The sequence below is a fragment of the Phocoena sinus genome, chromosome 11 (genome assembly GCF_008692025.1).
Source record: "Phocoena sinus isolate mPhoSin1 chromosome 11, mPhoSin1.pri, whole genome shotgun sequence".
NCBI classification, from domain to species: Eukaryota; Metazoa; Chordata; class Mammalia; order Artiodactyla; family Phocoenidae; genus Phocoena; species Phocoena sinus.
In genome coordinates, this window is record NC_045773.1 from 47,208,606 (window position 1) to 47,236,513 (window position 27,908).

General features: G+C 40.1%; 1 protein-coding gene across 3 annotated transcripts; it reads left to right on the forward strand.

The window, feature by feature from the left end:
• Positions 1 to 5,955: 5,955 nt before the first annotated feature.
• LOC116761784 (zinc finger protein 197) lies at positions 5,956 to 27,447 on the forward strand. 3 transcript variants are annotated; one of them, XM_032648013.1, is made up of 7 exons: positions 5,956 to 6,067; positions 8,070 to 8,151; positions 11,869 to 12,338; positions 13,537 to 13,699; positions 14,690 to 14,781; positions 15,082 to 15,208; positions 21,974 to 27,447. In XM_032648013.1, exons 3-7 carry the CDS (start codon positions 11,949 to 11,951, stop codon positions 24,289 to 24,291), a joined length of 3,090 nt encoding a protein of 1,029 aa, XP_032503904.1. In that variant the 5' UTR covers positions 5,956 to 6,067; positions 8,070 to 8,151; positions 11,869 to 11,948; the 3' UTR covers positions 24,292 to 27,447. The 3 variants fall into 3 exon arrangements, with proteins under 3 accessions (XP_032503904.1, XP_032503905.1, XP_032503906.1); XM_032648014.1 differs by lacking the exon at positions 8,070 to 8,151 and having other exon boundaries at positions 5,963 to 6,067; XM_032648015.1 differs by lacking the exons at positions 5,956 to 6,067; positions 8,070 to 8,151 and adding an exon at positions 13,288 to 13,420 and having other exon boundaries at positions 12,205 to 12,338.
• Positions 27,448 to 27,908: the final 461 nt, after the last annotated feature.

Below are 27,908 nucleotides of genomic sequence, written 5' to 3' on the forward strand. Positions count from 1 at the left end.
TCTGGGAATCACAAGAAGTAATATAAGTAATTCCCCAGGCCCAGCAAATCAGCATTTCTGGGACAGGGCGTAGGAATCTATATAAAGCAAAACTTTTGCTGTGGGGATTTAAGAAAACTCTCCATTAGGAGCCTTGACTCTTTACATGACTATTTGTGTGATGATTGTCCATTTTCCCTCAGAAAAGTCTATAAGTCACAAAATTATTGAGACATATACCAAAGTTAGTATAATCATAACAAATTAGCAACCAGTTTACTGAGTGAAAGAAAATGCGGTCACATTTGCAGTGTTGGTTTAACAACAGAGTTGAACAGAGATTCATGTTTTAAAAATTTATAATAGAACAATATGGCAAACAAAATAATCATAAAGCCCTTTGGCTATGAAACAACCTAGAAATGCTGGATAAAACTTGAACATCCTTTTACAGGGCTTTCAAGAAAGTGAAATAAATCCTCAAAGCCTAGAATGAAGAGGAAATGGAAGTCAGAAAGATAAGTGGGTGATAAGGCCTTGGGTGCCATGCAGCAGTTTGGAGATCTTAGTCGCCAAGGGACTTAGATTTTATCAGCCACAAGGGCAGGATTTGAGTCCTTGGGCTTACAAAGAGGTGGAAAATTGGAACCTAGATTAACAAGAAACCTAGATCTTTACAGGGCTACACCCTCAGTGAAAGCATACATTAGAAAAAAAAGTGAGTCAGGAGCAGAGGGAAGACATTAAGGAAGCTTGTGGGGCTTGTCCTGGGCTTTAAATGTAAAATAAAAGTCTCCCTAATAATTTATAACCATGGATCAATCCTCATGGTATTTTAGGGTTCAAATTTGGTAAACACCAGACCAAGAAAGTAATATAAAATTAGGTATTTACATATCCAAGTACACCTGGAACAGTTATTTAAAAATTAACAATTAATAAAGTTGAGTTATCTGATTGTTTTAAGTTGAACTTTTTGGGAAGTAAACTCTGGGACAGGATAATATGCAGCAAATTTATTGGAGAGCGTTATTGGGATTAACATCTGTAGAGAGAGTGACGAAAGCAGGATTAGCAGTGGGAGAAGATAGCTGTGTTGCAGTCACAGAGTTACCTATGTTCCCTTTGCTGGCTTCAGACTCAGACTGGGATGGCCTTTCAAGATTGCCCAAACTTGAAATGAGAGGTCTGGGCCGTTAGACCCCTTCACTGACACAAGTACTGATTGGCTCAATATATGAGGAAACATATATATATAACCAAATCATTGCTGTACACCTGAAACTGACACAACATTTAAAATCAACTATACTTGAATTAAAAATTTTTTTTAATCAAAGTGAGCAGAAGAAATGAAGTAATAAGGTCAGAGTGGAAAACTAGAAAACAGAAAACAAAAACAATAGAAAAAAATTAATGAAACCAAAAGTGGTTCTTTTAGAAAAATCAATAAAATTGATAAACCTCTAGCAAGACTGATCAGGCTAAAAGAAGAGAAGACACAAAATACCAATGTGAGGAATGAAAGAGAAGACACCAATTAGATGAGATTCTACACTACTTAAAGGGATAATTATTATGATGGTTAATTTTTTTTTTTTTTTTTTTTTTTTTTTTTTGCGGTACGCGGGCCTCTCACTGCTGTGGCCTCTCCCGTTGTGGAGCACAGGCTCCGGACGCGCAGGCTCAGCGCCCATGGCTCACGGGCCCAGCCGCTCCGCGGCATGCGGGATCCTCCCGGACCGGGGCACGAACCCGCGTCCCCCGCATCGGCAGGCGGACCCTCAACCGCTGCGCCACCAGGGAAGCCCTATGATGGTTAATTTTATGTTGAATTTGATTGGGCTAAGTGTTGCCCAGAAAGCTGGCAAAACATTATTTCTGGGTGTGTCTGTGAGGTTGTTTTCAGAAGAGATTAGCATTTGAATCTGCAAATCTGGGAGTTAGAAAGGGCTCTGACAGTTTGGTTGACTGGCTGAAACATGGACCAAAAGATGGCCTGTTGTGAATGAATCAGAAATGCCCGCCCTCCCTTGGTTTAATGTACGGGGCGGGAATTCAAAGGTTTAGGGAGATTGGATTATTAAAGTGGATTTGTCGTTCAAGACCTACTCACCCACACTGGGAGGGTCCAGAAGACAAAACTTTCATCAATACTATGAGAAATAAATTGGCAAAGGAAGTGCTAGCATTCTTGAAGAGCTCCATGATCTCTTCTCTGTATGCCTGACTCAGAATTTAGTGTCTAGAAATAATCCCTTCAACCATGTAGTACTAATTCCATTATTTTCCAATACCTGAAAGAGAAGTATTTGCATAATCTCTTGGACTGGGGAGGGCCTCAGTTACATTTTGTTCTGCCCAGACACCTAGCCACTGCTAAGGATGGAAGATTCTAGATTGACTTAAAAGTACGCTTTTGGGCCTCTCCAAATTAGAGGTGTAAGAGCATCAATCAACATCATAGATAGGTATTTGAGAAGAGGCTGGAGGGAGAGGACCGATAGTCTAAGATGGGGCTAAGACCTCAGAATACTGGTCAACTACAACAGAAATCCTAGTCTGAACGTTAAGGTCGTGTTTCTCATCTTTCTATAAAATCCTACTCTACCAGTGTTGTGGGGCTGTTTGTTTGTTTGTTTTTAAATGCAAATTGGTGTGTGACTGACCTATGACAAAGGATCTGGTATAATTCTTCCCTCCCCAAAATGAAGGGTCAATTTTCCTTCCTGTTAAGGCAAGACAATGAAATTAAACAGGAGAACCACAAAGATAGGAGGATGTGTTGATCTTGCTTCTCAGAGACAAAGTGGTCCATGAGAAGGTGAGGCAGCCGTGAGTGTACGTCTGGTCCCTCTTATTTTTTTATTTTTTAGCCATACCACACCGCATGTGGGATCTTAGTTCCCTGACCAGGGATCGAACACATGCCTCCTGCATTGGAAACGTGGAGTTGTAACCACTGGACCGCCAGGGAAGTCCGAGGTCCCTCATTTTTTAGTGTCCTTTTCTTTCTCACAAAAAGGGGGTTGTACTCACATATGAACCTGGATTTAAAATCAGAGATTTTGGCTCCAGAGTCTGGGCCCTTAAAAACTATGGGAATGGTTGAAGCGATGTTTGGAAACTGCAATATTAAGAATAGAACTCAAGTTTCCAAGCTATTTATTGGCATTAAAGTAGGGGCTTAGTTCAGAAGAATGTTTCAGAGTTGGCATGTTCTATATTTAAGTGAATTTCTATGGTATCTGGACAGTTTAGGTGCATGTAACCTGTTGCAAAAGAAAGAGCAGAAAGATCTCGGTTCCATTCTTGCCTATGTCCCTAATTAACTGAATATACTATATAGCCCTAACAAACTCGTTTAATTCTTGTTTGCTTTTGAGGTGCATGAAGTTCTAATATTAACTTAATGAACAAATATTACATTATGCCAAGTTCTAGATTTTGACCATTACCTCTTTTATCCAACTTTATTGACAATTAAATTGTCTCATAAAGTACTTTCACATGATCCTTTTACTGAATGCTCACAACAACGCTATGAAGTAGGCATTATACCAATATTTGACCGACAGAGAAACTGAGACTTAGAGGCTGACTTAATAACATCACAGAGCTAGTGAGAGAAAGAGCCAGGACCCAAACCTAGGTTTTCTGATTCCAAATCCAGTGTACTTCACCTGTGGGAATTCTATGTGCTAAGAACGTGTGAGTATACGTAAAACAGAGGCTATGTGTTGTATTCCACCAACATCCCAGCTCTCTGGGCCACTTTAAACAGATTCCATATAGTTCCATCTTCTTCAAAGGTAGGGTGTCCCTTTTCGACTACCATCATCCCACAAGATAACCAAGTCTTTCATCTTGGGGTGAGGATGAGGAGGCTTCAAATTCCTTGACTGTCAGATGAGCACCAGGCTGAATCTCAGGGCAAAAACTGAATGATAAAACTGGGGCTCTAGGCAGACCATTGGCAATTAGTGGTCCTCACCAGCAAACAACTCTGGTTACATCCTTCCAGGCCACTGCTTGGTAGGGTGTGGATGATTATAGGCTCACTGGTCAGTCATCCACAGCCCAATTAGTCATTTTGGCTCCTCTCATTCCTTTCTTCTTCCCCAGCAGAAACACTTGTTCGGCAAGCATGTCTTTCCATCTCCCAAAAGTGTCTGTTGACCTGACAGTATAGTCTTTGTACCCTTTTTTTCTAGTCTCACAGTGAATAACCTCTGTCTACTTGGGCAGGCAGGGGAGGAGAAGGGGCCTCAGGTTACAAGTAAAATGATTTAGTGTAGGGGGAGCAGGGACCACGTTGATTATTATTTCAAAATCTCCCATTCGTGCTTTGAGACCTATAAAGTACTATCTCCTGGTTCTCCTTCTACTTGGTTGGTTGCTGCTTCTAAGCCTCCTTTGTTGGGTCTTTACCGTCTTTCTGCTTAGCATGTATCACTCCCTGACATATTTTGTATTTGTTTTCCTGTCTACCCCCACTAGAAACGTAAGCTTCTAGGGACTTTACCTCTTCATTTATGTCCCTAGTGCCTAAAATAGTGTCTAGCACATGGTTATTACTCAGTTAATACTTGTTGAATGAATGAAAGAGTAGAGGCTGAAATGTTTAGGTAAGTGTTCATTGAAAGCCAGAAGAGAACATATATACAGAATAACACCTTGCTCATTCAACAAATGTTCATCTAGCACCTAGTATGGCTTTGTGCTAGGTGCCAAGTATACAAGGGATCCAGACAGACATGGCCCTGGCCCTTGACACAGGAGGGAAAGGGGCAGGACACAAACTCTAGATAAATGAAGATGGAGCGCAGTTGTTTGGATTCGATAAAGACCAGCTAGAACCTGCTTGGTAACCAAGGTAGCTTTGAGAAAAGTCTGGTCATTGACCTTTAGCTCATTATACCTTCATTGTAATACTAAAAGTCATGCCCCTTCAGCCATGACAGACCAGAAAAGGCCAAAAAGTGGGCAGTGGCCCAATTCCTGGGAAATCCCCACCCTTCCAAGAAATAGCAATATTCCTTCTGGTAACAGCAATATTCCTTCCATTCCTTAGCGTGTTAAATTACTTAGCCCATAAAAGCTACAGCCCCATGCCCTGGGGCCGCTCTCACTTTCTGAGACAGTCCACATTCGGCCTGTGGAGCGTGTATCGCTCTAAATAAACTTGCTTTCACTTTTCTTTGGTGAGCTCTTGAATTTTTTCCTGCACAACCCAAGGACCCTCACTTGGCCATGGTCCATCCTAAGGGCTCCTGTGGGTCCCAGGACATGACATTTCCCTGTCCTGCAACACCCTCTTGGAGCCTCTTTCTGGTCTGTCTTATATAGGGGTTGACGACTCCAGGAGTCCAAACTTAAAATATCTAAGTATCAAAGAGAGAATCAGAGTTCAGTTTCCTTTACACAGACCTAACTTTACCCAGGGTGATGGACAACTGCAACAACTTTCTCATTCCAGAGAGGAAGTGTCTCTCTATCGCAGTTTCAGCTTGATTAATATTTAACACCAGAGCTCCATTATCTCATCATTTGGGCAAGAGATACTCGACAGTAAGCCAGTTCACAAGGGAGTCATTTATAAGCCATGTTATTTACAGTGAGAACTGCTCCAGGTTCAAGAATAGATTGGAAAAGTCACCCACGAAGTCACTCAGACATATGAAGAATTACTCCCCATCAACCTCAGTTGAACTGCAAATTAAAACAAAAAGGTTCCGTTCCTTCAGGAGAGAACAAGCGTCCTGAGGGCCTGAACCGTGTGATTCACCGCTGATCCTTGTGTTCCGGAACACAGCTACGCCTACTCTTTGGTTGGGAGGAATGAAGACCCAAGGGTCCAGTAGCTCCGCTTTTCTTCGCCTTCACCGGGAAAAACTAGGAACCATAGAGCTATGACTTCCTAGAGAGCCGGGACTGGGAGGTGGGGTGAGCGACCGGAAATCGCGGTATCCGCGGGTCAGCCATTATTTGGGGCCTCAGGTGCCGTGGCGTCTAGTTCCCGTGTCATCTCCCAGCGTCCCCGCCGAGGCGGCGGTCCCCAAGGCTGGAGCCGCTGCGGGAGCCCCCGGTGAGCGGGGTGGGCTCGGGTCAGGTTGGCACGCGGGGAGGGCGGCCCGGGGTGCGGCTTGAGCTCGCCAGGGCAGCGCAGCCTTCGCCGACCCCTCTCCGGACCTTACCCCCAGGGCGGTCCCTCCGCTCCGTGTTGAGGTAGACGCCTTGGCTGCGGCTTGGGGAAGGTATTGAAGACAGAGCCCCTGAGTCTGTGTGTCTGTGGACCGGCCCTCGAGTTAGTAGAATGTGCTGCCCCTTTGAGAACACCGCCCTCAGTAGTCAGGTTCCCCAGCTCAGGCTTTTCTGCTCTTTTCCCATCTTCTCTGAGACTGATGCTGAGAAACAGCTTGAGACTTCCCTGGAGCAGGGGCTCCCAGACTAATAGGGGCTTTTTTTTTTCCCCCTTGAGGTATGGACCGGTTCTCATCTTTTAATTTTGTAATATAATGGTATTTAAGAAGGAAACTTAGGCAAGCCGTACCACCATTGCTTTAGAGAATGTATTTTCACATTAAGCACCAAGATGGTAAACTCAACGTAAACGCCGTCTTTTGCAAGAAAGGTCATTGCCAACCTGCGAGTGACTACGTATGGTTATTTTCGTTTTACCGCTTGCCAGATTAAAGCTTTATAATGAATTGTTGTCATTATTATTCTAAACCATTGCTTTAGAATAGTTGTTTGGGTTTCAGAAGTCTTTTCTTAGATGCAGTTATTTTGGACTTTTGGAGTTAGAATCCCTGAGTTCAGAATTTGCTCCCATAACTGAGTGGCCTTGAGTGAATCACTTAGTTCCTTTGAGGCTTCTTTTGTTCTTTTTAACGTGTGGCTCACAAACCTTTTGTGAGAAGCAAACAAAATGTATGTTTAAGGATTTGTTATTTGTATCTATCTGCAAAGTAAGAGTAAATAGAATTCTGATAATTTACTGTAGAAAATTATTTAGAAATCCTTCTCGCCCCGCCCCGGGTTTTATTTACTTACAGACTTTATTTTTTAGAGCAGTTTTACGTTCACAGGAAAATTAAGCAGAAAATACAGAAATTTCCCATATACCCCCTGCCCCCTCTCTTGCATAGCGTCCCCCCATATCAACATCCCCCACCACTGGAGGGATGGAGTGGGAGTTCGGGATTAGCGGATGCAAGCTAGTATTTATAGAATGGATAAACAGCAAAGTCCTCCTGTGTAGCACAGGGAACTATATTCAATATCATGTGCTAAACCATAATGGGAAAGAATATAAAAAGAGTATATTTATGTATAACTGAATCACTTTGCTGTACAGCACAAATTAATACAACATTGTGTAATAACTATACTTCAATCCCCCCCAAAAATAATCCCCCACCAGAGTGGTACCTTTTGTTGCAGTTGGTGAACCTGTATCAGACACATTTTAATCACCCAAAGTCCATAGGTTACATAAAGGCTCACTCTCTGTGTTTATATATTCTATGGGTTTGGACAGATTTATAATGATTTGTATAATGTATCCACCATTTTAGTATATAGCATGGTTTCACTGCCCTAAAAATCCTCTGTGTTCTGCCTGCTCATCCCTTCCTTCTCCAACCCTTGGCAACCACTGATCATTTTACTGTCTCCATAGTTTTGCCTTTTCCAGAATGTCATATAGTTGGAATTGTACAGTATATTAGATTTTCAAATTAGCGTCTTTCACTGGGTAGTCCATATTTAAGCTTCCTTTGTATCTTTTCATGGCGTAATAGCTTGTTTCTTTTTAGCACTGAGTAATATTCCATTGTCTGGATGTACCACAGTTTATTCATTCACCTTTTGAAGGACATCTTGGTTGATTCTAGGTGTTGACAGTTACAAATAAAGCTGCTGTAAACATCCATGTGCAGGTTTTCGTGTGGATGTATGTCTTCAGTTTCTTTGGATGAATACCAAGGAGCACAATTGCTAGAATTTATGGTAGGATTATGTTTAGTTTTGTAAGATACTGCCAAACTGTCTTCCATAGTGGCTGTACCATTTTGCATTCCCACCAGCAATGAATGAGAGTTCCTGTTGCTCCACATCTTCACCAGCATTTGGTGTTGACAGTGTTCTGGATTTTGGCCATTCTAATAGGTACGTAAGGTATCTCATTGTTTTAACTTTCATTTCCCTGATGACGTATGATGTGGAGCATATTTTCGTGCAGTTATTTGAAATACGTATATCTTCTTTGGTGAGGTATTTGTTTAGGTCTTTGAGTCATTTTATCTTAACTTTTTTTTTTCCCTTGTCACACATCTTGTGATATCTTAGTTCCCTGACCAGGGATTGAACCCAGCCCCCTGGCAGTGCAAGCTCTGAGTCCTAACCACTGGATCACCAGGGAATTCCCCCTTGGGCCATATTTTAATTGAGTTGTTTGTTTTCTTATTGTTAAGTTTTAAGAGTTCTTTGTATAAAATATACAAAGGAAGGATAATAGTATGTGTCTTTTGCAAGTATTTGTCTTCTCATTCTTTTTTTTTTTTTTGCGGTACGCGGGCCTCTCAGTGCTATGGCCTCTCCTGTTGCGGAACACAGGCTCCGGATGCGCAGGCTTAGTGGCCATGGCTCACGGGCCCGGCCGCTCCGCGGCATATGGGATCTTCCTGGACTGGGGCACGAACCCATGTTCCCTGCATCGGCAGGTGGACTCTCAACCACTGTGCCACCAGGGAAGCCCTGTCTTCTCATTCTTGACATTGCCTTTTGCAGAGCAGAATTTTTTAATTTTGATGAAGTCTAGTTTATTAATTATTTCATTCAAGGATCGTGCCTTTTGTGTGTATCTAAAAAGCTATCACCATACCCAAGATCATCTAGGTTTTCTCCTAGGTTATCTTCCAGGAATTTTATAGTGTTGCATATTACATTTAGTTCTTTGATCCATTTTGAGTTAATTTCTGTGAAAGATGTAAAGTCTGTGTCTAGATTCATTTTTTGCATGTGAATGTCCAGTTGTACCGGCACCATTTGCCGAAAAGACTATATTTGCTCCATTTTATTACCTTGACTCTCTCTCAGAGATCAGTTGACTATTCATGTGGTTCTATTTCTGGACTCTATTCTGTCCCATTGATTTGTCTACAATTTTGCCAGTACCATGCTGACTTCATGGTAGCTTTTTGAAAGTTTTGATGTGGGTAGTGTCAGTCCCTCAACTTTGTTCTTCTTCTTCTTCAATATTGTGTTAGTTATTCTGGGTCTTTTGCCTCTCCATGTGAACTTTAGAATCAGTTTGTCAATATCCACAAATAGCTTACTGCAATTTTGATTGGAGTTGCATTGAATCTATAGATGAAGTTGAGAAGCACTGAAACGTTGACAATATTGAGTCTTCCTATCTGTGAACATGGGATAGAAATCCTTTTTTTAAATTCCTTTCCATCACCCCCAGATCAGTTACCAAAGAACTGCTCAGTTTTTCTCAATTGTTCTATCCCTACTACTACTTAATTTAGAACTTTAATTATTTGTTTAGACTACAGGTTTCCCCTAATGTCTGAAAGTAGGATTGTTTTTGTTTTGTTTTGTTTTGTTAATTTAGGTTGCACCAGGTCTTAGTTGCGGCAGGCAGGCTCCTTAGTTGCGGCCTGTGGGCTCCTTAGTTGCAGCAAACAGGTTCCTTAGTTGTGGCATGCAAACTCTTAGTAGCAGCATGCATGTGGGATCTAGTTCCCTGACCAGGGATCAAACCTGTGCCCCCTGCATTGGGAGCATGGAGTCTTATCCACTGCACCACCAGGGAAGTCCCTGAAAGTAGAGTATTCTTATGAAACCTTTCATAAGCTGAAATGATGTAAAACAAAGAAGCAGTTCCCTTAGGACACATCTTGCTAACAGATGCACAAAGTAAAAATAGATAAAGCACAGATGCTCACAGACACAGGTTAAATCTACAGTGGCTTGGTGCTGAGATGCTGAGTGTAATTCCTGTGGAAGGAGCTTGACAGTGCCACTCTGGCTACTTGGGATGCCTCTGGCTGCCTCTCAGTAGCCTTTAGAATTGGCTTCTCTTTACCTCTTCACTCTAATTCTACAAAATTACCTCAAAGTTTACTTCCTTCTCTGATTTGCAAAGAATCTTTTTAACAGAGCTATATGTGCTGTCTCTCCCTTGCTTTTGAAATTACAGTTTCTTTATTCCTGGAATGGCTTTCCTAATACTCCAGTGGTCTTTTTTTCTTTACAGCCCAACCCAAAATTACCTTCATGAATTCTTACTGTGCTTATATGTCCTCCTATTAATTGTACTCACACATTATATTGAAATTATGTTTATATTTTGGCCTCCTCTGCTCCATTATAAGCATGAATTTTAAGGGTCCATGTGTTAAATAAAATTAATGAGGCACTCTTATATGTTACTGGTAGTAATGTAACTATTACAACCTTAAAAGTTTAAACTCTTTGTACCTTTCAGCCAAACAGTTTCTTTTCTGGGAAATTTTCCTGAAGAAGTAAGCAGAAATGTAACCAAAAATTCATTAACGAAGATGGTCATTGCAGCTGAATTTGTAATAGGAAAAAAATATAAATCTAAACGTCTAAAAACAGAGGACTAAAGTATGAATGGGCTGATATATTCTTTTTTTTTCTTTAATAAATTTATTTATGTTTGGCTGCGTTGGGTCCTCGTTGATGCACACGGGCTTTCTCTAGCTGCAGCGAGTGGGGGCCACTACTCCCCACAGTGCGCAGGCCTCTCACTGCGGTGGCCTCCCTTTGTTGTGGAGCACGGGCTCTAGGCACGCAGGCTTCAGTGGTTGTGGCACGCGGGCTCAGTAGTTGTGGCACACGGGCTTAGCTGCTCCGCGGCATGTGGGATCTTCCGGGACCAGGGCTCAAACCCATGTCCCCTGCATTGGCAGGCGGATTCTTAACCACTGCACCACCAGGGAAGTCCCATGGGCTGATGTACTCTTGAACATAATGATGAAGAATATTTGATATTGTGTTTACAACACAATGTGTGTGAAATTATGGAGCAGTACAGTTGGATCCAGTTTTGTGATCCAAATTACCCGTTGGAGAAAGGACTGGAAGAATGTAGTCCAGAACAACAGCAGTGATTGTTCTTTGGTTTTGTATGTGTTTTCTGGTTTTACAGATTTTCCATTTTGTAATAAGAAAGATACATATTATTTCTAAAAAACGCACTATTTCTAGAAAGCAGAAGCCTAAGAACATAGGAAAGGGTGCTAGTTGCAGAAAGATAATGATTAACATTTGAATCCATATACCAGGCACTATTCAAAAGCCTGAAATGTATTTCACATCGATTGCTTACAACAAGCCCATAAGATAGGAATTGTTGCCCCTATTTTACAGGTTACCAAACTGAGACTTAGAAGTGAGGTAACTTGTTCAAGGTCACACAGGAGTAGCCAGGATGCCCATCGTTAGAATGGTGGATAAAAGATTTATTGTAATTAGGTGGAAGAGAAACTGTGAATAAAGACCAAAGGAGGGACTTCCCTGGCCGTCCAGTGGTTAAGACTCCGTGCTTCTAATGCAGGGAGTGAGGCTTGGATCCCTGGTCGGGGAACTAAGATCCCACATGCCTCGTGGTCAAAAAAAAAAAAAGACCAAAGGAATTTCATGTTTTTGATATCAGCAATGGTATGGGTAACATGCGTATTAGTGTCCCTAGAGCCTTGGGCCTGGGCTTCTCTGTTAGAGGAGGCATGGCCCAGAATCTAGAACTTTGCATTCAGGGAGGTTTCTTCATTAGTGAGAGCTAACTGGGGTCTGGAAAACCTGATTGTTTCTCTGGGTTAACTTTAACAATGATTTCTTGAGGTCTTATAGATGATGTTCTCCAAGCTCTAAGGAAGAAGGCAAGCAAGGATTGAGGGGCCCTAGAGAGGAGCCTTTCTTAAATAACAACAATGACAAGAGAAAATTGGGCCCACAGTGCTCTGAGACAAGAGGGCCTTGTTAAAGGGAAGGATGATACCTGGAAGTGGGGAACCAGCTTCCAAGGGAGCAGCTCCTCTGTTTGGGAGACCTCCCACCTGCACTTTAGACAGTTACGTTACCATGAGACATCTGGACCCCAGGAGGCACTGAGCCGGCTCCGGGAGCTCTGTCGCCGGTGGCTGAGGCCAGAAGCACGCACCAAGGCACAGATCCTTGAGCTGCTGGTGTTGGAGCAGTTCCTGAGCATCCTGCCCGGAGAGATACGGACCTGGGTGCAGATCCATCGCCCCGGGAGTGGTGAGGAGGCAGTGGCCCTGGTAGAGGAGCTGCAGAAAGACCTCGATGGACCAGCACTAAAAGTGAGAAAGGGGAAGGGGGAAGAGTTTGAGGTGGAAGGAGGGAGTAGGCCCAGGACAGAGGGGATAGAGGATGATGCTGTGATTTTCATTAACAATAACACAATAGCAAGCCTAATGCTAATTAAAACAGGTTCATGAGCTGTTCAGACCACAGAATGTATTTTGAGAGAAATGGATTTATGATTGGGGTCTTTGGGCCAATTCAGAATCAACACAAGGCATTGACTCTGCTTTGCCTCCTTGGGTGATGCTTGCTAATGCTGAGTTTGGTTCAAGAATCTGAAGAACGTAATGTTTGTAAGTGTTCCTCTAAACAGAAACATATGTATTGTTTGTATAAGTATGTTTGGAGTGATGTTGTAAGCCTGAAGTATAAAAGGCAGTGGGAAAGCATGAATGAAGCTTTCTAGATCTGGCAAGACCTCCCCATGTTTTCCCCTACTGGGGATTCTGTGAGCCAAGGGATGGGGTTGAGATATTTGCCTCTGATAAGATTTTATATCCTTGGCTATTAAATTGGGATCTTGATATAGTTTCTAGTATGTGTCAGATCTCTTTCTGTCAATCTGGAGCCCACTAGAAACATTTCTATATAAGAAGTCTGGAATATAACTTGGGAGTGATACCAAGGATGGGCTTATTTGTTTAAATCATAAAAATGAAGAATTTAGAGCTACATATTTCGGTACTAATCACTAATCCATCTTTCTCATTTGAGAGATAAGAAAATGGAGGCAGGAAAAGGTTCACTATATTGTCTTAGGTGAGACATCTAGTTAGCAACAAAAGCAAATGTCTAGACTTCTAGTGTTCCTTCTATTGGAGCAGGAAGGGATAAGTAAAGGGGTAAATAAGTAGAAGAGTGTATTGAACCCAGGTGTAATCTAAAACGAGGTCTGAAGCTCTTAATTGCTTGTTACTTCCCATTCCCTCCTTAACCCACACCCAGGTCTGGCTTCTGTTTCCACCGTTGTGTTCAGTCTCCTCTGGGAGAGGTCACCAGTACCATGAGTGGGGCTAGAGGGCAGCTCCATTGTTCTCAAGGCAAAGCTTTACTGCTGTTTTGATGCTCCATATTTGAGGTGGGTCACTCTCATCTCACAGTTCTAGATTACGGGCAGAAAGAGGTCCATGTTAGGTGAGTCCATTTTCTGGAGGTACAAGAAGAGTCAGCTTATTTTGTTCTGCTTGTTCCCAGGTTCCAGTCCTTGTCCAGGATCAGGACACTCTCCAGGAGGGTCTGAGCACTCCAGGAATAACACTTCCTCATGCACCCACTGGCAGCCACTTATCAGCTGAAATTCGCTCAAATCCTCTTACTGACCCAGTGGTGTTCAACTTGCTCCAAGATCCTCAACATGGTAACTTACTGGCTATGACTTTGGACTTTTCTCAGGACTCTTACTGTGACTCATTTCCCTACTCCAGATAGTTGCTTCCTCTCCTGCCCTTATATGAACCCCTTATGGTACCAAGCTCTTTCCTGTTCTCCCTCTTGTCCTTTCCTGGGTCCCTCTGACCCTTTATCCATTCTTTTTTTTTTTTTAATTAATTTATTTCATTTACTTATTTTTGGCTGCGTTGGGTCTTTGTTGCTGTGCGCGGGCTTTCTCTAGTTGCGGCGAGCAGGGGCTATTCTTCGTTACGGTGCGTGGCCTTCTCATTGTGGTGGCTTCTCTTGTTGTGGAGCAGGGCTCTAGGCACATGGGCTTCAGTAGTGGCAGCACGTGGACTCAGTAGTTATGGCTCACAGACTCTAGAGCGCAGGCTCAGTAGTTGTGGCACACGAGCTTAGTTGCTCTGTGGCATGTGTGATCTTCCGGGACCAGGGCACAAACCCATGTCCCCTGCATTGGCAGGCAGATTCTTAACCACTGCACCACCAGGGAAGCCCTTTCTTTTTTTCTAATTAAAAAAATTTTTTTTAATTTGGTTACGCTGGGTCTTATTTGCAGCTTGTGGGTTCCTTAGTTGTGGCTCGTGGGGCTCCTTAGTTGAGACTCCCCAGCTCCTTAGTTGTGGCATATGAACTCTTAATTGCGGCATGCATGTGGGATCTAGTTCCCTGACCAGGGATCGAACCCGGGCCCCCTGCATTGGGAACACGGAGTCTTATCCACTGTGTCACCAGGGAAGTCCCCCTTTATCCATTTTTATTGCTATTCTTTGTGCTATTCCAGCCCTGCACGTGGGGGTCAGAAAAGATTTGTAGGTCATTTTATAGCCATCGTTGCCTAGTTCTGGGAGCTCTGTGTCTTTTTGAATTCCTTGTTTATAGAAGATAAAGATATTGGACTTGGAGTAGTGGGCAGGAACAACAGTTATCTCATATGCAGCTTTTTCTCCTTCAGATTCTCCTGCCCCTGAAGCTTCTGCCCTTTCCCAGGAAGAGAACCCAAGAAATCAATTAATGGCTCTCATGCTCCTGACAGCCCAGCCCCAGGTAAGATTTGCATCCTCTTTTCTTCCTAAGATCCTATCTGCACTATCTCATTGTGGCTGAAGTATCCTAATTGTGGTTGGAGTATCTCTCATCCTTGTGCTTGGATGTCCAGTCAGCTCCCATCTCTAAATCAAGGTCGATGCTATTGGAAGGCAGACTTCATGTGGGGTCTCCTATGTCTCCCTGATATCCCTTGCCCACCTCATGCCCTCACAACCTGTCTTCCCCATAAGTGAAAGGGACCTTTCAGTAGGGGAGCTTCCTGGGCATGGATAATCTCACACATACCTGTTATTTCAGGAATTGGTGATGTTTGAGGAGGTATCAGTATGCTTCACTTCAGAGGAATGGGCATGTCTGGGCCCAATTCAGAGGGCTTTGTACTGGGATGTGATGCTGGAGAATTATGGAAATGTGACTTCCTTAGGTAAGGACACTTTCTTTCCATAATTCTTACCTTTACTTCATCAGCTTTTTTTTTTTTAACGTTTTTATTGGAGTATAATTGCTTTACAATGGTGTGTTAGTTTCTGCTTTATAACAAAGTGAATCAGTTATACATATACATATGTTCCCATATCTCTTCCCTCTTGTGTCTCCCTCCCCCACAACTTCATCAGCTTTTGTTTGTTTTTCTTTTCTTTTTTTCTTCCCCCTACAGTGGAAGTGCAGATTCTTAACCACTGGACCACCAGGAAAGTCCCAGCTTTTGTTTGTTTTTCTGATTATGAACATAGTATAGCATACTTATTTTGGAAAACACAGAATATTAGGAGAAAAAAAATTTTTTTTAACCCACTATTTGCAAACAGCTACTATCAAAATTTTGATATATTACCTTTCTGGCTTTTTTTGTGTGTTTGAGGTTTTTTACATTGTTTTGAGAGTGTGTATTTATGAATATATACAGTTTTATAGCTTGCGTTCTTTGCAGTCACCTCACTCTCATATTATCACAAATCTTTGCAACAATTATCTGTATTGGCTGCATAATTTGTGTCATAATTTAGTTAGCCATTTCTTTATTTTAAATAATTGCCATAATAATAATCTATCTCTATGCCTAAGGTTTTTTTTTGTGTGTGTGTGTGTGGTACGCGGCCTCTCACTGTTGTGGCCTCTCCCGTCGCGGAGCACAGGCTCCGGACGCGCAGGCTCAGCGGCCATGGCTTACAGGCCCAGCCGCTCCGCGGCATGTGGGATCCTCCCAGACCAGGGCACGAACGCGTATCCCCTGCATCGGCAGATGGACTCTCAACCGCTGCGCCACCAGGGAGGCCCCTGTTTTTGTTTTTTTAATTTCTCATTATTTTTTAAAAGTAGAATTACTAGGCCTAAGTGTTTGAATTGTTTTAAGGCTCTTGCTTCATACTGCCAAACTGCTTTCCATAGTGATCTCAGTCCTCTCTGCTCTTCCCAGCTGTACGTAAGAACCACTCCTTTGGCTCTGCCTTCATTGCTGCTGAGTAGTCCCATTCTTTTAAATTATTGTTAATATAATTTTTTAAGTTATAATATCTTTATTCTCTAGTGGATTTCTTTGATTAATAACAAGAGTATTTTTTTAAAAACTGTTTGCCATTTATGTTTTCAACAAACATTAAACACCTACCACATAATGGCAACTATGGAAATGACGTGATTCTGCCCTTAAGTAGCATGATTTGGGAGATGAACATAAAAAGAATAAACAAGGCAGAGTAAAATAATTGGTAATAGAGTGACATAAGCCTCTTGAGATGGAAATGAAGAAGACAAAACAATCAGTACCAATTCCTGGGAATTAGGAAAGGCCATGAAGGAAGTAGCTTTGTATTTCATTGTCTGAGTATCATGCTTTACATTGACAGCTTTATGATACTGAATTTCTATTCAAGAACATTACATATAGTTCCATTTGTTCATACTGCCTTTGTCTGTTTCAGGCCTGTTTTAAAATTGCATTCAGTGGATCTTACATATTCTGGTTACATTGATTCTTTGAAATAGGACACTTTTCTGATGTTTTCTAATTGATCATTGTTTGCATACATAAAAATATTTAATTTTTGTATGTTAATTTTGTACCCAGCAACCTTAGTAAGTTTTTTATTGTTCATAGTAATTTATACTATATATTTTTACATATATGAGAATATGTCTTTTAGTATCTCAGCTATGGTGTGGTGGTCAAGCATTTTGTAGATTTTATATTTTGATACATATTCCCAAACTGCTTTCTATCAATGATGTACCAATTTACACTTCTACAAAAAGAGTACAAGAGGGCCCATTTCCCCTGTATGTGCTTATGATTTGGTCACTGTTTTGGGTTTTTTTGTTTGTTTGTTTGTTTTGTTTTGGCTGCGTTGGGTCTTTGTTGCTGCACACGGGCTTTCTCTAGTTGTGGCGAGCAGAGGCTACTCTTCATTGAGGTGCGCGGGCCTCTCATTGCAGTGGCCTCTCCCGTTGCAGAGCATGGACTCTAGGCACACGGGCTTCAGTAGCTGTGGTTCACAGGCTCCAGAGCGCAGGCTCAGTTATAGATCATGGGCCAAGTTGCTCTGCGGCTTGTGGGATCTTCCGAGACCAGGGCTTGAACCTGTGTGCCCTGTATTGGCAGGCGGACTCTTAACCACTGCGCCACCAGGGAAGCCCTGGTCACTGTTTTAAAACTTTGCTAGCTAGGTGAAGGATACTATCTTTTGTTTATTTTTCTTTCATTTCTTTGATTATTAGTGTTATCATGTTTATTGGTCATTTTCTGCTTATTCATATCTTTTCTACATATTTCTTTTATTTATTAGAACTACTAACCCTTTGTCACATGTTACACATTTTCCCATTTGTTTGCCTTTCAGTGGTATTATTATTATCATTATTTTTTAAGTCTTAGAAAATCTTTCATGTAGTCAAACAGCAGTATTTTCCTTTGTGGTCTCCTTCTCCATAAAATTATTAGTTTTTAAATCACCTGTATTTTCTTCAGACATTTTCATTGTTTCGTTTTTACCTTTAAGCTTTAGTGCATCTAAAGTTTATCTTGATATACAGAATGACATAGGAATCCAGTTTGTATGTTTGGGTTTTTTTTTTTTTTAACCCAAGTGGCTTTCAGTAGTTCTAATGCTATTTACTCAATAATTCATCTTTTCTTTGAAGAATTTTAAAACATGCTTTATGGGTTAATTGATTAATTTTATGAAAAACACTCACCATGGATCCATACCTCACGCTGTAAGCCAAAATAAATTCCACATGGGTCTAGGAGTTAAATTTGGAGTTAAATTTAAAAACTAAGAAGAAAATGTAATTCCTTATTCCAACACTTTAAGGGAAGAGAAGTTTGAATCAACTTTAATAAGTAAGATATGCTCTAACTGCAATGCTGTTAGGGCTTTGGGCAAGCAGATACCAAGGTGTTTATGCTCTTTGACCTAGTAATTCTGACTTGAGGAGGCTACCTTAAGGAAATGGTTCAGAAAGAGGGAAAATAAGTAATGTGTCTAAAGAATCTCGTCCCCACGAAGGATTTATAATGTTTAAAAGTTGGGCACGACCAAATTCCCCCAGACAAAGTACTACACAGCCCATGGTGTTTTGACCTGGGGGTAGACTGTAACACTATCGTATTTGACAGTTTTGTGCACTCAGTTTCTGTGCATTGATAAGCTGGTAGAAAAGCAGACTCCCAGATAGCTTGCACATACTTCTTCAATATGTAAAAGACTTGTATATGTTCATTTAAGAGATTGGAATAGGATTTGAAGGTTATTATTCAAGAAATATTAAGCATCTCCCACATCAAACTTAGCCCCTGCCATAAAGTGCATTCAAGTTGGAGTAAAAGACATTTACACAAATAATTACAATACAGTGTGGCAAATGTTATATAATAAAAGTATGCATGAGTGCGGGAGCACGTAGGAGCTTGGTTAGATGGAAGAACTGGGAGGGTGGGGGAGGGGTGGATGGTTTAGGGAAGGATTTACAGAGGGTGAAAAAATGAAATCTCATTGCTGTTTCAGTTTGGTTTCATGAGCACCCTCATTACTAGTCAGGTTGAGTATCTTTTCATATGTTATGAACTACTTAGTACTGTTCTTTGCCCATTTAACTTTTGGAATATTGGTCTCTTTTTTTTGGCTGCACCGTGTGGCTTGCAGGATCTTAGTTCCCAACCAGGGATTGAACCTGGGCCCTGGCAGTGAAAGCGCCAAGTCCTAACTGGACAACCAGGGAATTCCCGGATGCTATTATTTCTTAATTTCCTGTTTTTTGATTGTTCAGTGCTAATGTACAGAAATACCACTGATTTTTGTATATTGATATTTATCCTACAACCTTGCTGAACTTATTTAGTTCTGATAGTTTTTTGGTAGATTCTTTAGGATTTTCTATGTACAAATTTTGCAAATAGAGATAGTTTTATGTCTTCCTTTCCAATCTGGGTGCCTTTTATTTCTTTCTTTTGCCCCATTGACCTGGCTAGAACCTCCAGTACTGTTGTGTAGAAGTGGCAGGAGCAGACATCCTTTACTTGTTCCTGCTCCTAGAGGGAAAGCATTCAATCATTCACCATTAAGTATGATGTTAGCTTTAAATTTTTTGTAGGTGTCCTGTATCAGGTTGAGGAAGTTCCTTTCTATTCCTACTTTGTTGAGTGTTCTTATCATGAAGGAGTTTTGGACTTTGCCAAACACTTTTTCTGTATCTGTGAGATGATTATGTGAGTTTTGTCCCTTATACAGTTGATATGGTATATTATATTAATTGATTATCTGATGTTATATCAGCATTTGCATTCCTGTGATAAATCCCACTTGATCATAGTGTATAATTCTTTTTTATATGTTGCTGGATTCAGTTAGCTAATACTTTGTTGGGGATTCTTATGTCTGTATTCATAAGATATGTTTGTAGTTTTCTCTTTTTTTGTCATATCTTTGCCTGGTTTTGGTATCTAGGTAATACTGGTCTCATAGAATGAGTTGGAAAGTGTTCCCACCTTTCCTATTTATTGGAAGAGTTTGTGAAGAATTGGTATTCTTTTAATGTTTGGTAGAATTCAGCCACTCAGTCTGGGCCTGGGGTTTTCTTTGTGGGTAGTTTTTTGGTTACTGATTTAATTTCACTATTCAGATTTTCTATGTCTTGAGTCAATTTTAGTGGTTTGTGTCTTTCTACGATTTTAGCCATTTCATCTTAAGTTGTTCAATTTATTGGCACAGAATCATTCATGGTATTCCTTTATAATCCTTTTTTTATTTCTGTAAGATCAGTGGTAATTCCGGGGGCGGGGGTGACTTTTGTACTTAGTTTTTAAGGCTGTAGGTTTGGGCAGGTAGCAAATTGGGGACGAGGAAGAGCAATTTGGGAAGAGAAAAAGGGGCAAGGGCAATGACAGAGAAGCAAGCAAAAACATGACATGTTTGGGCATCTCTACGTAGTTTTCCATGCCTAGAGTCTCTGGGCATAAAGGGTACTAACAGGAAGTGAAGCCAGAAAAATAGGCAGATATAGGGTGAAGGCAACTCTTGGGCTGTTCTAGTCATTTGTGCTTTATCCTATAAGCAGTGAAGGGTTATTTGTTTTGAGCAGGTGAGTGACATGATCAAATATACTTATTGGAAAGATAATTAGCAATGGAGTGGACATGGATTAGAGGAGTGGGCAGTATTGGAGGTAGGGAACCCTGTCTTCTTCTTGCAGGCTTCACCAAAGATTGCAGAAGGTAACCAGCTTCCTCTCTCATTCTCATATTTTTCTCCCAAGTCCCTTAAAGCTCAATAGGCCCGTACATAGTCTGATTTCTATACTAAAATTTCAGATCATTTAACCAGCTAATTAGCTACTGTGTATATAAAAGTTGCTCATTTCTTAACGATTTTCCATCTCAGTTTAACTACTTGCAACACTTCTATTCCTTAAAACACTTCTACTTCCTTAAAGAAAGGGAACCTTCCTTTCCACCAGCATCCTGCTTAAATTGTGAAACCAGTCTTGATACAATCACTGTGGACAAGGAAACTGGAGTACTGGTATTGGATAGGCCTAAGACACATGCCCATCCCTACTGCCAAGTGAAGCAGTGTAGTGTGATGGGCAGTCCTACCCAAACTCCAGAGAGAGGGACAGTTGAGATGAGATATGACGGCCTGACCTAAGAATGTAGTTCACTTTAACATTTATTGGATGTTTTCCATTTTCATACTCTCATAAACTTAAAGTTTAAAGAAGTTCATAATAGAGTAAAATAGTTACACTCCTTTCCCATGTCTTTTCTATTTAGGGAGAAGAATAGTGTTTTTATACTCAAATAGAAGATAATGTTAATATTATTTACATAATTTTACTTATTAGATAATTTGGGGAACTAGTTCATAATTTTTCTCACATTTGGATGGTGAAAATAAGTTTCCAAAACATTTAAAATATATATAATTTCACATTTTAAAATATTTGAGATGTTAGAGTAGAAAAGAGGTTAACTAGTTTAGCCTCATTATTTTATAGATGTTTTCATCGTTTTTAATGTCTATGTTTTTTCATTTTGTTCTGTATTTCTTCTCTTTTATATTTAATTAAGTGAGGGAGTCTAACCAAACCTGATATTTTTGTGAAATGAATTTTAAAATTCTGTTTCTCAATTTTGGAAGGAGAATTCTAAGCATTAAGTTGCTTTTTCATGGATTTTTTTTCCCTGTAGGTTAATTGCTTTCAAGTAATTAAAAAGTGCTTATACACTTGACTTCACAAATTAAAGATTGTCTTCCAAGTTTTTAGGTATATTTTCTTTCTTTTAGAGTTCCCATCTTCCTAGCAAGAAGAAAATAAAAAGACAGCTCTTTATAAGCCAAATGGTTCTTTTTGTCCCATCCAACTTCTTGAGCCTCAGGTGTGAACCACCTACGAAAGATCCCATGTTCTTTCTCTGATTCTTCTTGCATCTGTTTTTTCAGAATCCTTTCTATGTTTACATCTGCTCCCTGAAGGCAAAGAGCTTAGAAGTATCTTAGAATGAATTTTATGTTAATCCATTTACAACATTCTGTCATTAGCATTCAGCTTTATACCCTCATTTAACAAAAGTCTTTTCCTTTTTGTATGCATATGAAAGTTTCCTTCTAGCTTGTTTTAAAGTCATTTGAAGACCTTGTTCTCACTAACACAGGGATATGATAATATTTGCATTTTTAATTCCTTTTACCAGAGTGGGAGACCATGACTGAGAATGAGGAGGTGACATCAAAGTCAAGCCTATCTCAAAGAGCAGATTCTCAGAAAGGAGCATCAAAAAGACTTCAAGGAAATGTTCCCCAGGTTCTTGACTTTGAGGAAGAGTATGAATGGCAAGTTTTAGCAAGTCAGTGGGGAAATGAAACAAGGGAAAGAGATACACTGAAGAAAGTTTCCCTGTGTGAACGAGAAAAGAGGAAAAGGACTCCACCAGAAAAGCGAGGCCAAAAGTGGAAGGAATTTGGAGAAAGCTTAACTTCAGATTCAGCTTTTTCTGAAAGTTTAATAGGCACTGAAGGAAAGAAGCTTTATAAATGTGATATATGTTGTAAACATTTCAATAAAATCTCTCATCTTATAAACCATCGGAGGATCCACACTGGGGAGAAACCTCATAAATGTAAGGAGTGTGGAAAAGGCTTTATTCAGCGCTCAAGCCTTCTAATGCATTTACGGAACCATTCTGGGGAGAAACCTTATAAATGTAATGAATGTGGGAAAGCCTTCTCTCAAAGTGCTTACCTTCTAAACCATCAGAGAATCCACACTGGGGAGAAACCTTATAAATGTAAGGAGTGTGGAAAGGGCTTCTATAGGCACTCAGGCCTTATTATACATCTAAGGCGCCATTCTGGAGAGAGACCTTATAAATGTAATGAGTGTGGCAAAGTTTTCTCTCAAAATGCTTACCTCATTGATCACCAGAGGCTCCACAAAGGAGAAGAACCTTATAAATGTAACAAGTGTCAGAAAGCTTTCATTCTGAAGAAGAGCCTCATTCTGCACCAGAGAATCCACTCGGGGGAAAAACCCTATAAATGTGATGAATGTGGAAAAACCTTTGCCCAGACCACTTACCTTGTTGACCATCAGCGGCTCCACAGCACAGAGAACCCATATAAATGTAAAGAATGTGGAAAAGTTTTCATTCGAAGCAAAAGCCTCCTCTTACACCAGAGAGTTCACACAGAAAAGAAGACCTTTGGTTGTAAAAAATGTGGAAAGATTTTCACTTCTAAGTCAAGCCTCATTGACCATAAGAGGATGCATAGCAGAGAGAAGCCTTATAAATGTACTGAATGTGGGAAAGCCTTTACTCAGAGTGCTTACCTTTTTGACCATCAGAGACTCCACAATGGGGAGAAGCCCTACGAATGTAATGAATGTGGGAAAGTTTTCATTCTGAAAAAGAGCCTCATTTTACATCAAAGGTTCCACACAGGAGAGAATCTCTATGAATGTAAAGACTGTGGCAAGGTCTTTGGTTCTAACAGAAACCTCATTGACCACGAGAGACTCCACAATGGGGAAAAGCCCTATGAATGTCGAGAATGTGGAAAAACCTTCATTATGAGCAAGAGTTTCATGGTCCATCAGAAGCTCCATACACAGGAGAAAGCCTACAAATGTGAGGATTGTGGGAAGGCTTTCAGTTACAATTCAAGCCTGCTCGTACATCGGAGAATCCACACCGGGGAAAAGCCCTTTGAATGCAGTGAGTGTGGTAGAGCTTTCAGCTCTAACAGAAACCTCATTGAACATAAGAGAATCCACAGTGGTGAGAAACCCTATGAGTGTAATGAGTGTGGCAAATGCTTCATTCTGAAGAAAAGCCTCATTGGCCATCAGAGGATTCACACAAGGGAAAAGTCTTATAAATGTAATGACTGTGGGAAAGTCTTCAGTTACCGCTCAAACCTTATAGCCCATCAGAGAATCCACACTGGTGAGAAGCCCTATGCATGTAATGAGTGTGGGAAGGGCTTTACTTACAACAGAAATCTTATTGAACATCAAAGAATTCACAGTGGGGAAAAAACCTATGAATGTCATATATGTAGAAAAGTCCTTACCTCTAGTAGAAATCTTATGGTACATCAAAGAATCCATACTGGAGAGAAACCTTATAAATGTAATGAGTGTGGAAAAGACTTCAGTCAGAATAAAAACCTTGTTGTACATCAGAGAATGCACACTGGGGAAAAACCATATGAGTGTGAGAAGTGTAGAAAATCTTTTACTTCTAAGAGGAATTTAGTTGGCCACCAGAGAATCCACACCGGGGAGAAACCATATGGGTGTAATGATTGTAGTAAAGTTTTTAGGCAAAGAAAAAACCTTACTGTACATCAGAAAATTCATACAGATGAAAAAAACTGTGAATGTGATGAGTCTGAAAAAGAATTCTCTCAGACTTCAAACCTTCATCTTCAACAAAAAATCCATTCTGTGGAGGAATTCTCTTGGCTCCAAAATGCCAGTGAGTCCAAGACAGAGATTCAGAAAATCTAGTATCGTGTCAAATGGAATAGAATCCCTGCCTACTTAAGTAACTGTTGGATAAATGGCAGCATATGGTTTTTATAAGGAAAAAAAAATCATGATCACCCCTTTATAGACAAGTATGTTGCATGAGGAAGAAAGTTAATCTAGACTTTCAAGACTACAAAAACATAAGCCAAATTCTAGTTAAATATTCTGTCCCAAACCATTTGTTATGAACCTAGAAAAGGACCTTGGAGCGATCAAAGATTCTGAAGAAATTGGGTTATGTTTTATAAGATGTAATGGTGTCATTGTAAATGATAGCAAAAATATCTTGGTATTAAAAAGTGTACATTTTTGAAAAGGTATATATATATTGTACATTTTAAAGATAGTATTACTGCTAGAGAAAGTCTCTACAGACGGTATGATTAAGACATATCAAACATGGAGTTGGATGGGCAAGAGTCTGCTGTTTGAGGACAACTTAAGTACACTGTATTTGGAATCAGAAAAGCTAGGTTTGGGTCCTGGCTCTTCCTTTTACTAGCTCTGTGATGTTATTAAGTCAGCCTCTAAGTCTCAGTTTCTCTGTCAATCAAATATTGGTATAATGCCTACTTCATAGCATTGTTGTGAGCATTCAGTAAAAGGATCATGGGAAAGTACTTTATGAAACAATTTAGTTGTCAATAAAGTTGGATAAAAGAACATGATCTAGAACAAAATCTAGAACATGGCCTAATGTAATGCTTGTTCATTAAGTTAATATTAGGACTTAATGCACCTCAAAAGATTCATTTTTATAGTAAGAGGAAGTATGGTGGATAGCTAACTTTGGAATTTTGTACTTTAAAAAGACCTTTTTAAAACAGCTTTTTAAATGTCTAAGGGAGATAATAGATAATATATTAGTTTTAATGGAAAAAATACTGGCTTATTAAATAGTATGTCCAGCTATTAGTATGATGCCAAGAAAAACAATTTATTTTTCAACTTTTGGATTTTAAAACTAGCGGACGTAGAGTATCAAAATGGAAGGACAGTCCTATGTTGCTTGTCGACAGGAAAAAATCCTTAACCCCAACCCTTGAGCTGATTATCCGTGCTACTGTCATTCTGAATTCTAATCAGCATTTCATCATTATTGACGTACAAATAGCTTGTTACTTAAGAAACAACATTCTGTCCCAGCATTCAACTTACTACATACGTTTTTTTACACAGAGCCAAGCCCTTCAAAGCTCTGATTAAACCAATTCAGAATCCACCTCTGAGTGGTCAGGCCCATTTACTCCCAGTGAACCAATCATTCATTCAGTCTGTACCCTTTTGTACATTTGTAAATTTATTTCTTCCTATATTCTTTATTTGATAATTTTATGTTGTAATTCTCAGAACTCCAGTTCTGTCACTGGAGTATAAATACCTTAATATTAGGATTGTGTTTTCTAATACTAGCAGCATTGAAGTTGTGTGTTGATTATAATAAGTGTTATTAATTCAACCCCAAAGTTCCTTGAGGGCTGGTTCCTCAGACTGAAGGGACCAAGAGTGAAAACTGGAAGGGGTCCAGGTTAAAAGTCTGAAGACCCTGTGAGTCAGATTCTGCCACTCTTCCTTGGACAAATGCCTTCATTTCTTGGAGCCTCGATTTCCTTATCTGTTAAACAGAAGGAAGAATATCTACCTCACCAAGTTGTTATGAGGTAATGAATATGAAGATGCTTTATGTCCATACAGAAGAATCACCCCGGATTATGTAATAATTACACAGGGAAAGATGTACTTTAACAATGAAGAGAGTTGGCATTTACCTCTTAATCAGTTTAACAAAATGTAACATTGCTAAGACTGAGACAATTCACATAATGTGCCTCTCCGCATGTAATGCAATAAAGCCAAAAGTATAACCTGAATTTATCAAGCTTCTTAGACCTGATTGCCAGTTTACAGGAAATACAGGAGGCAGAGGAACAAGATAAAAGACACCATGAGAAACAAGTTTCAAACATGGGATATTGTGTAAGAAAACTACTGGGAGAATCCCCTGGCGGTCCAGTGGTTAGGACTCCTTGCTTTCACTGCTGAGGGCGCAGGTTTGATCTCTGGTCGGGGAACTAAGATCCCACAAGCCAAGCGGCCCAGCTATAAAAGAAAAATAAAAAGAAAACTGGATTCTTCAAAAAGATACGGTGAAAAAGGGAGGGGTGATAATTGTTGATGCTGGGTGAATATTGAGAGTTCATTGTACTGCTTTTGTATATGTATGAAATTTTTCATAATGAAAGGTATAAAAAGTGGAGGAGAAGGTTGTTTTTAAAAGATACTAAAGAGCCATAAGATACTGAGCCAGGAATAGACGCACAGATGCCCAATGGATTTTCGACAGGTGCAAAAGCAATTCAGTAGAGGAGAGATAGCCTTTCAACAAATGCTGCTGCAGCAATTGGATAGCCATAGGCAAAAAATAAAAATCACAGCAGGAACTAAGACTAAGCAAAGAATTCTTAGACATATCAAAAGCATACTCCATAAAAGGAAAACAATGATAAGTTGAACCTCGTCAAAATAATTTTCTCTCCAAAAGACTCTTTAAAGAGGATGAAAAAGCATTACAGACTGGGAGAAAATATTTGCAAATCACATATGCAACACAGCACTTGTATCTAGACTAAAGAATTCTCAAAACTCAGCAGTAATAAATAGATCCAATTAGAAAATGGGCAAAAGACATGAACAGATATTTATGGCATATGAAAAGACGTTCAACATCATTAGCCATTAGGGAAATGCAAGTTAAAAATCTGCACAGCTATCAGCTTTTTAAAAAAAAGTTTTAACACCAAATGCTGGCAAGGATGCAAAGGAACGGAATCTTTTACATTGCCAGGAATGAGAAATGTTACAGCCACTCGGGGGAATAATTTGGCAGTTTCCTATAAAACCAAGCATGCACTTGCCATATACCCAGTATTTGCACTCCTGAGCATTTATCCCAGAGAAATGAAAACTTTTGTTCACAAAATAACCTGTACGTGACTGTTAAAAGCAGTTTTATTTGTAATAGTCAAGATCTGACTGGTGGTTAAAACAAATATCCTTCAACAGGTGGTTAAAACAAACTGCAGTATATCTATACCATGTAATACTATTCTGCAATAAAATGGAATGACCTATTGATACCTGCAGTGACTCAAGTGTATTCCAAGAGAATTATGCTGAGTGAAAAAAATCCAATCTGAAATGTATGGCCAGATTTATATAATATTCTAAAATGACAAAAGTATACAGATGAAAGTATACAGATTAGTGGTTGCCAGAGGTTGGGAATAGTGGGAGGGAGCAGGGGAAGAGGGAGGGGTAGCACTTAGGGAGGCCTTGGTGGTGTTGGAACAGTTGTGTATCTTGATTGTGATGGTGGTTACACAAATCTACACATGATAAAATGACAAAGTGTACACACACATTGTACCAATATCAATTTCTTGATTTTTTAAAATATTAAACTATGTAAGATGTACCCATTGGGGGAAACTAGTTGAGGGGTATTATCTTTGCAACTTTCTGTGAATCTGTAAATTCAAAATAAAAAGCAAAACTGAAAAGCCGTACCAAATGCAGTGTGTGAAACTGATTTGGAA

Coding starts and splice junctions, on each gene's coding strand:
- LOC116761784 (XM_032648013.1), top strand. CDS start 11,949: ATGACAAGAGAAAATTGGGCCCACAGTGCTCTGAGACAAGAGGGCCTT. Junction 12,339..13,536: donor TCGATGGACCAGCACTAAAA/GTGAGAAAGGGG, acceptor GCTTGTTCCCAG/GTTCCAGTCCTTGTCCAGGA. Junction 13,700..14,689: donor GCTCCAAGATCCTCAACATG/GTAACTTACTGG, acceptor TTTCTCCTTCAG/ATTCTCCTGCCCCTGAAGCT.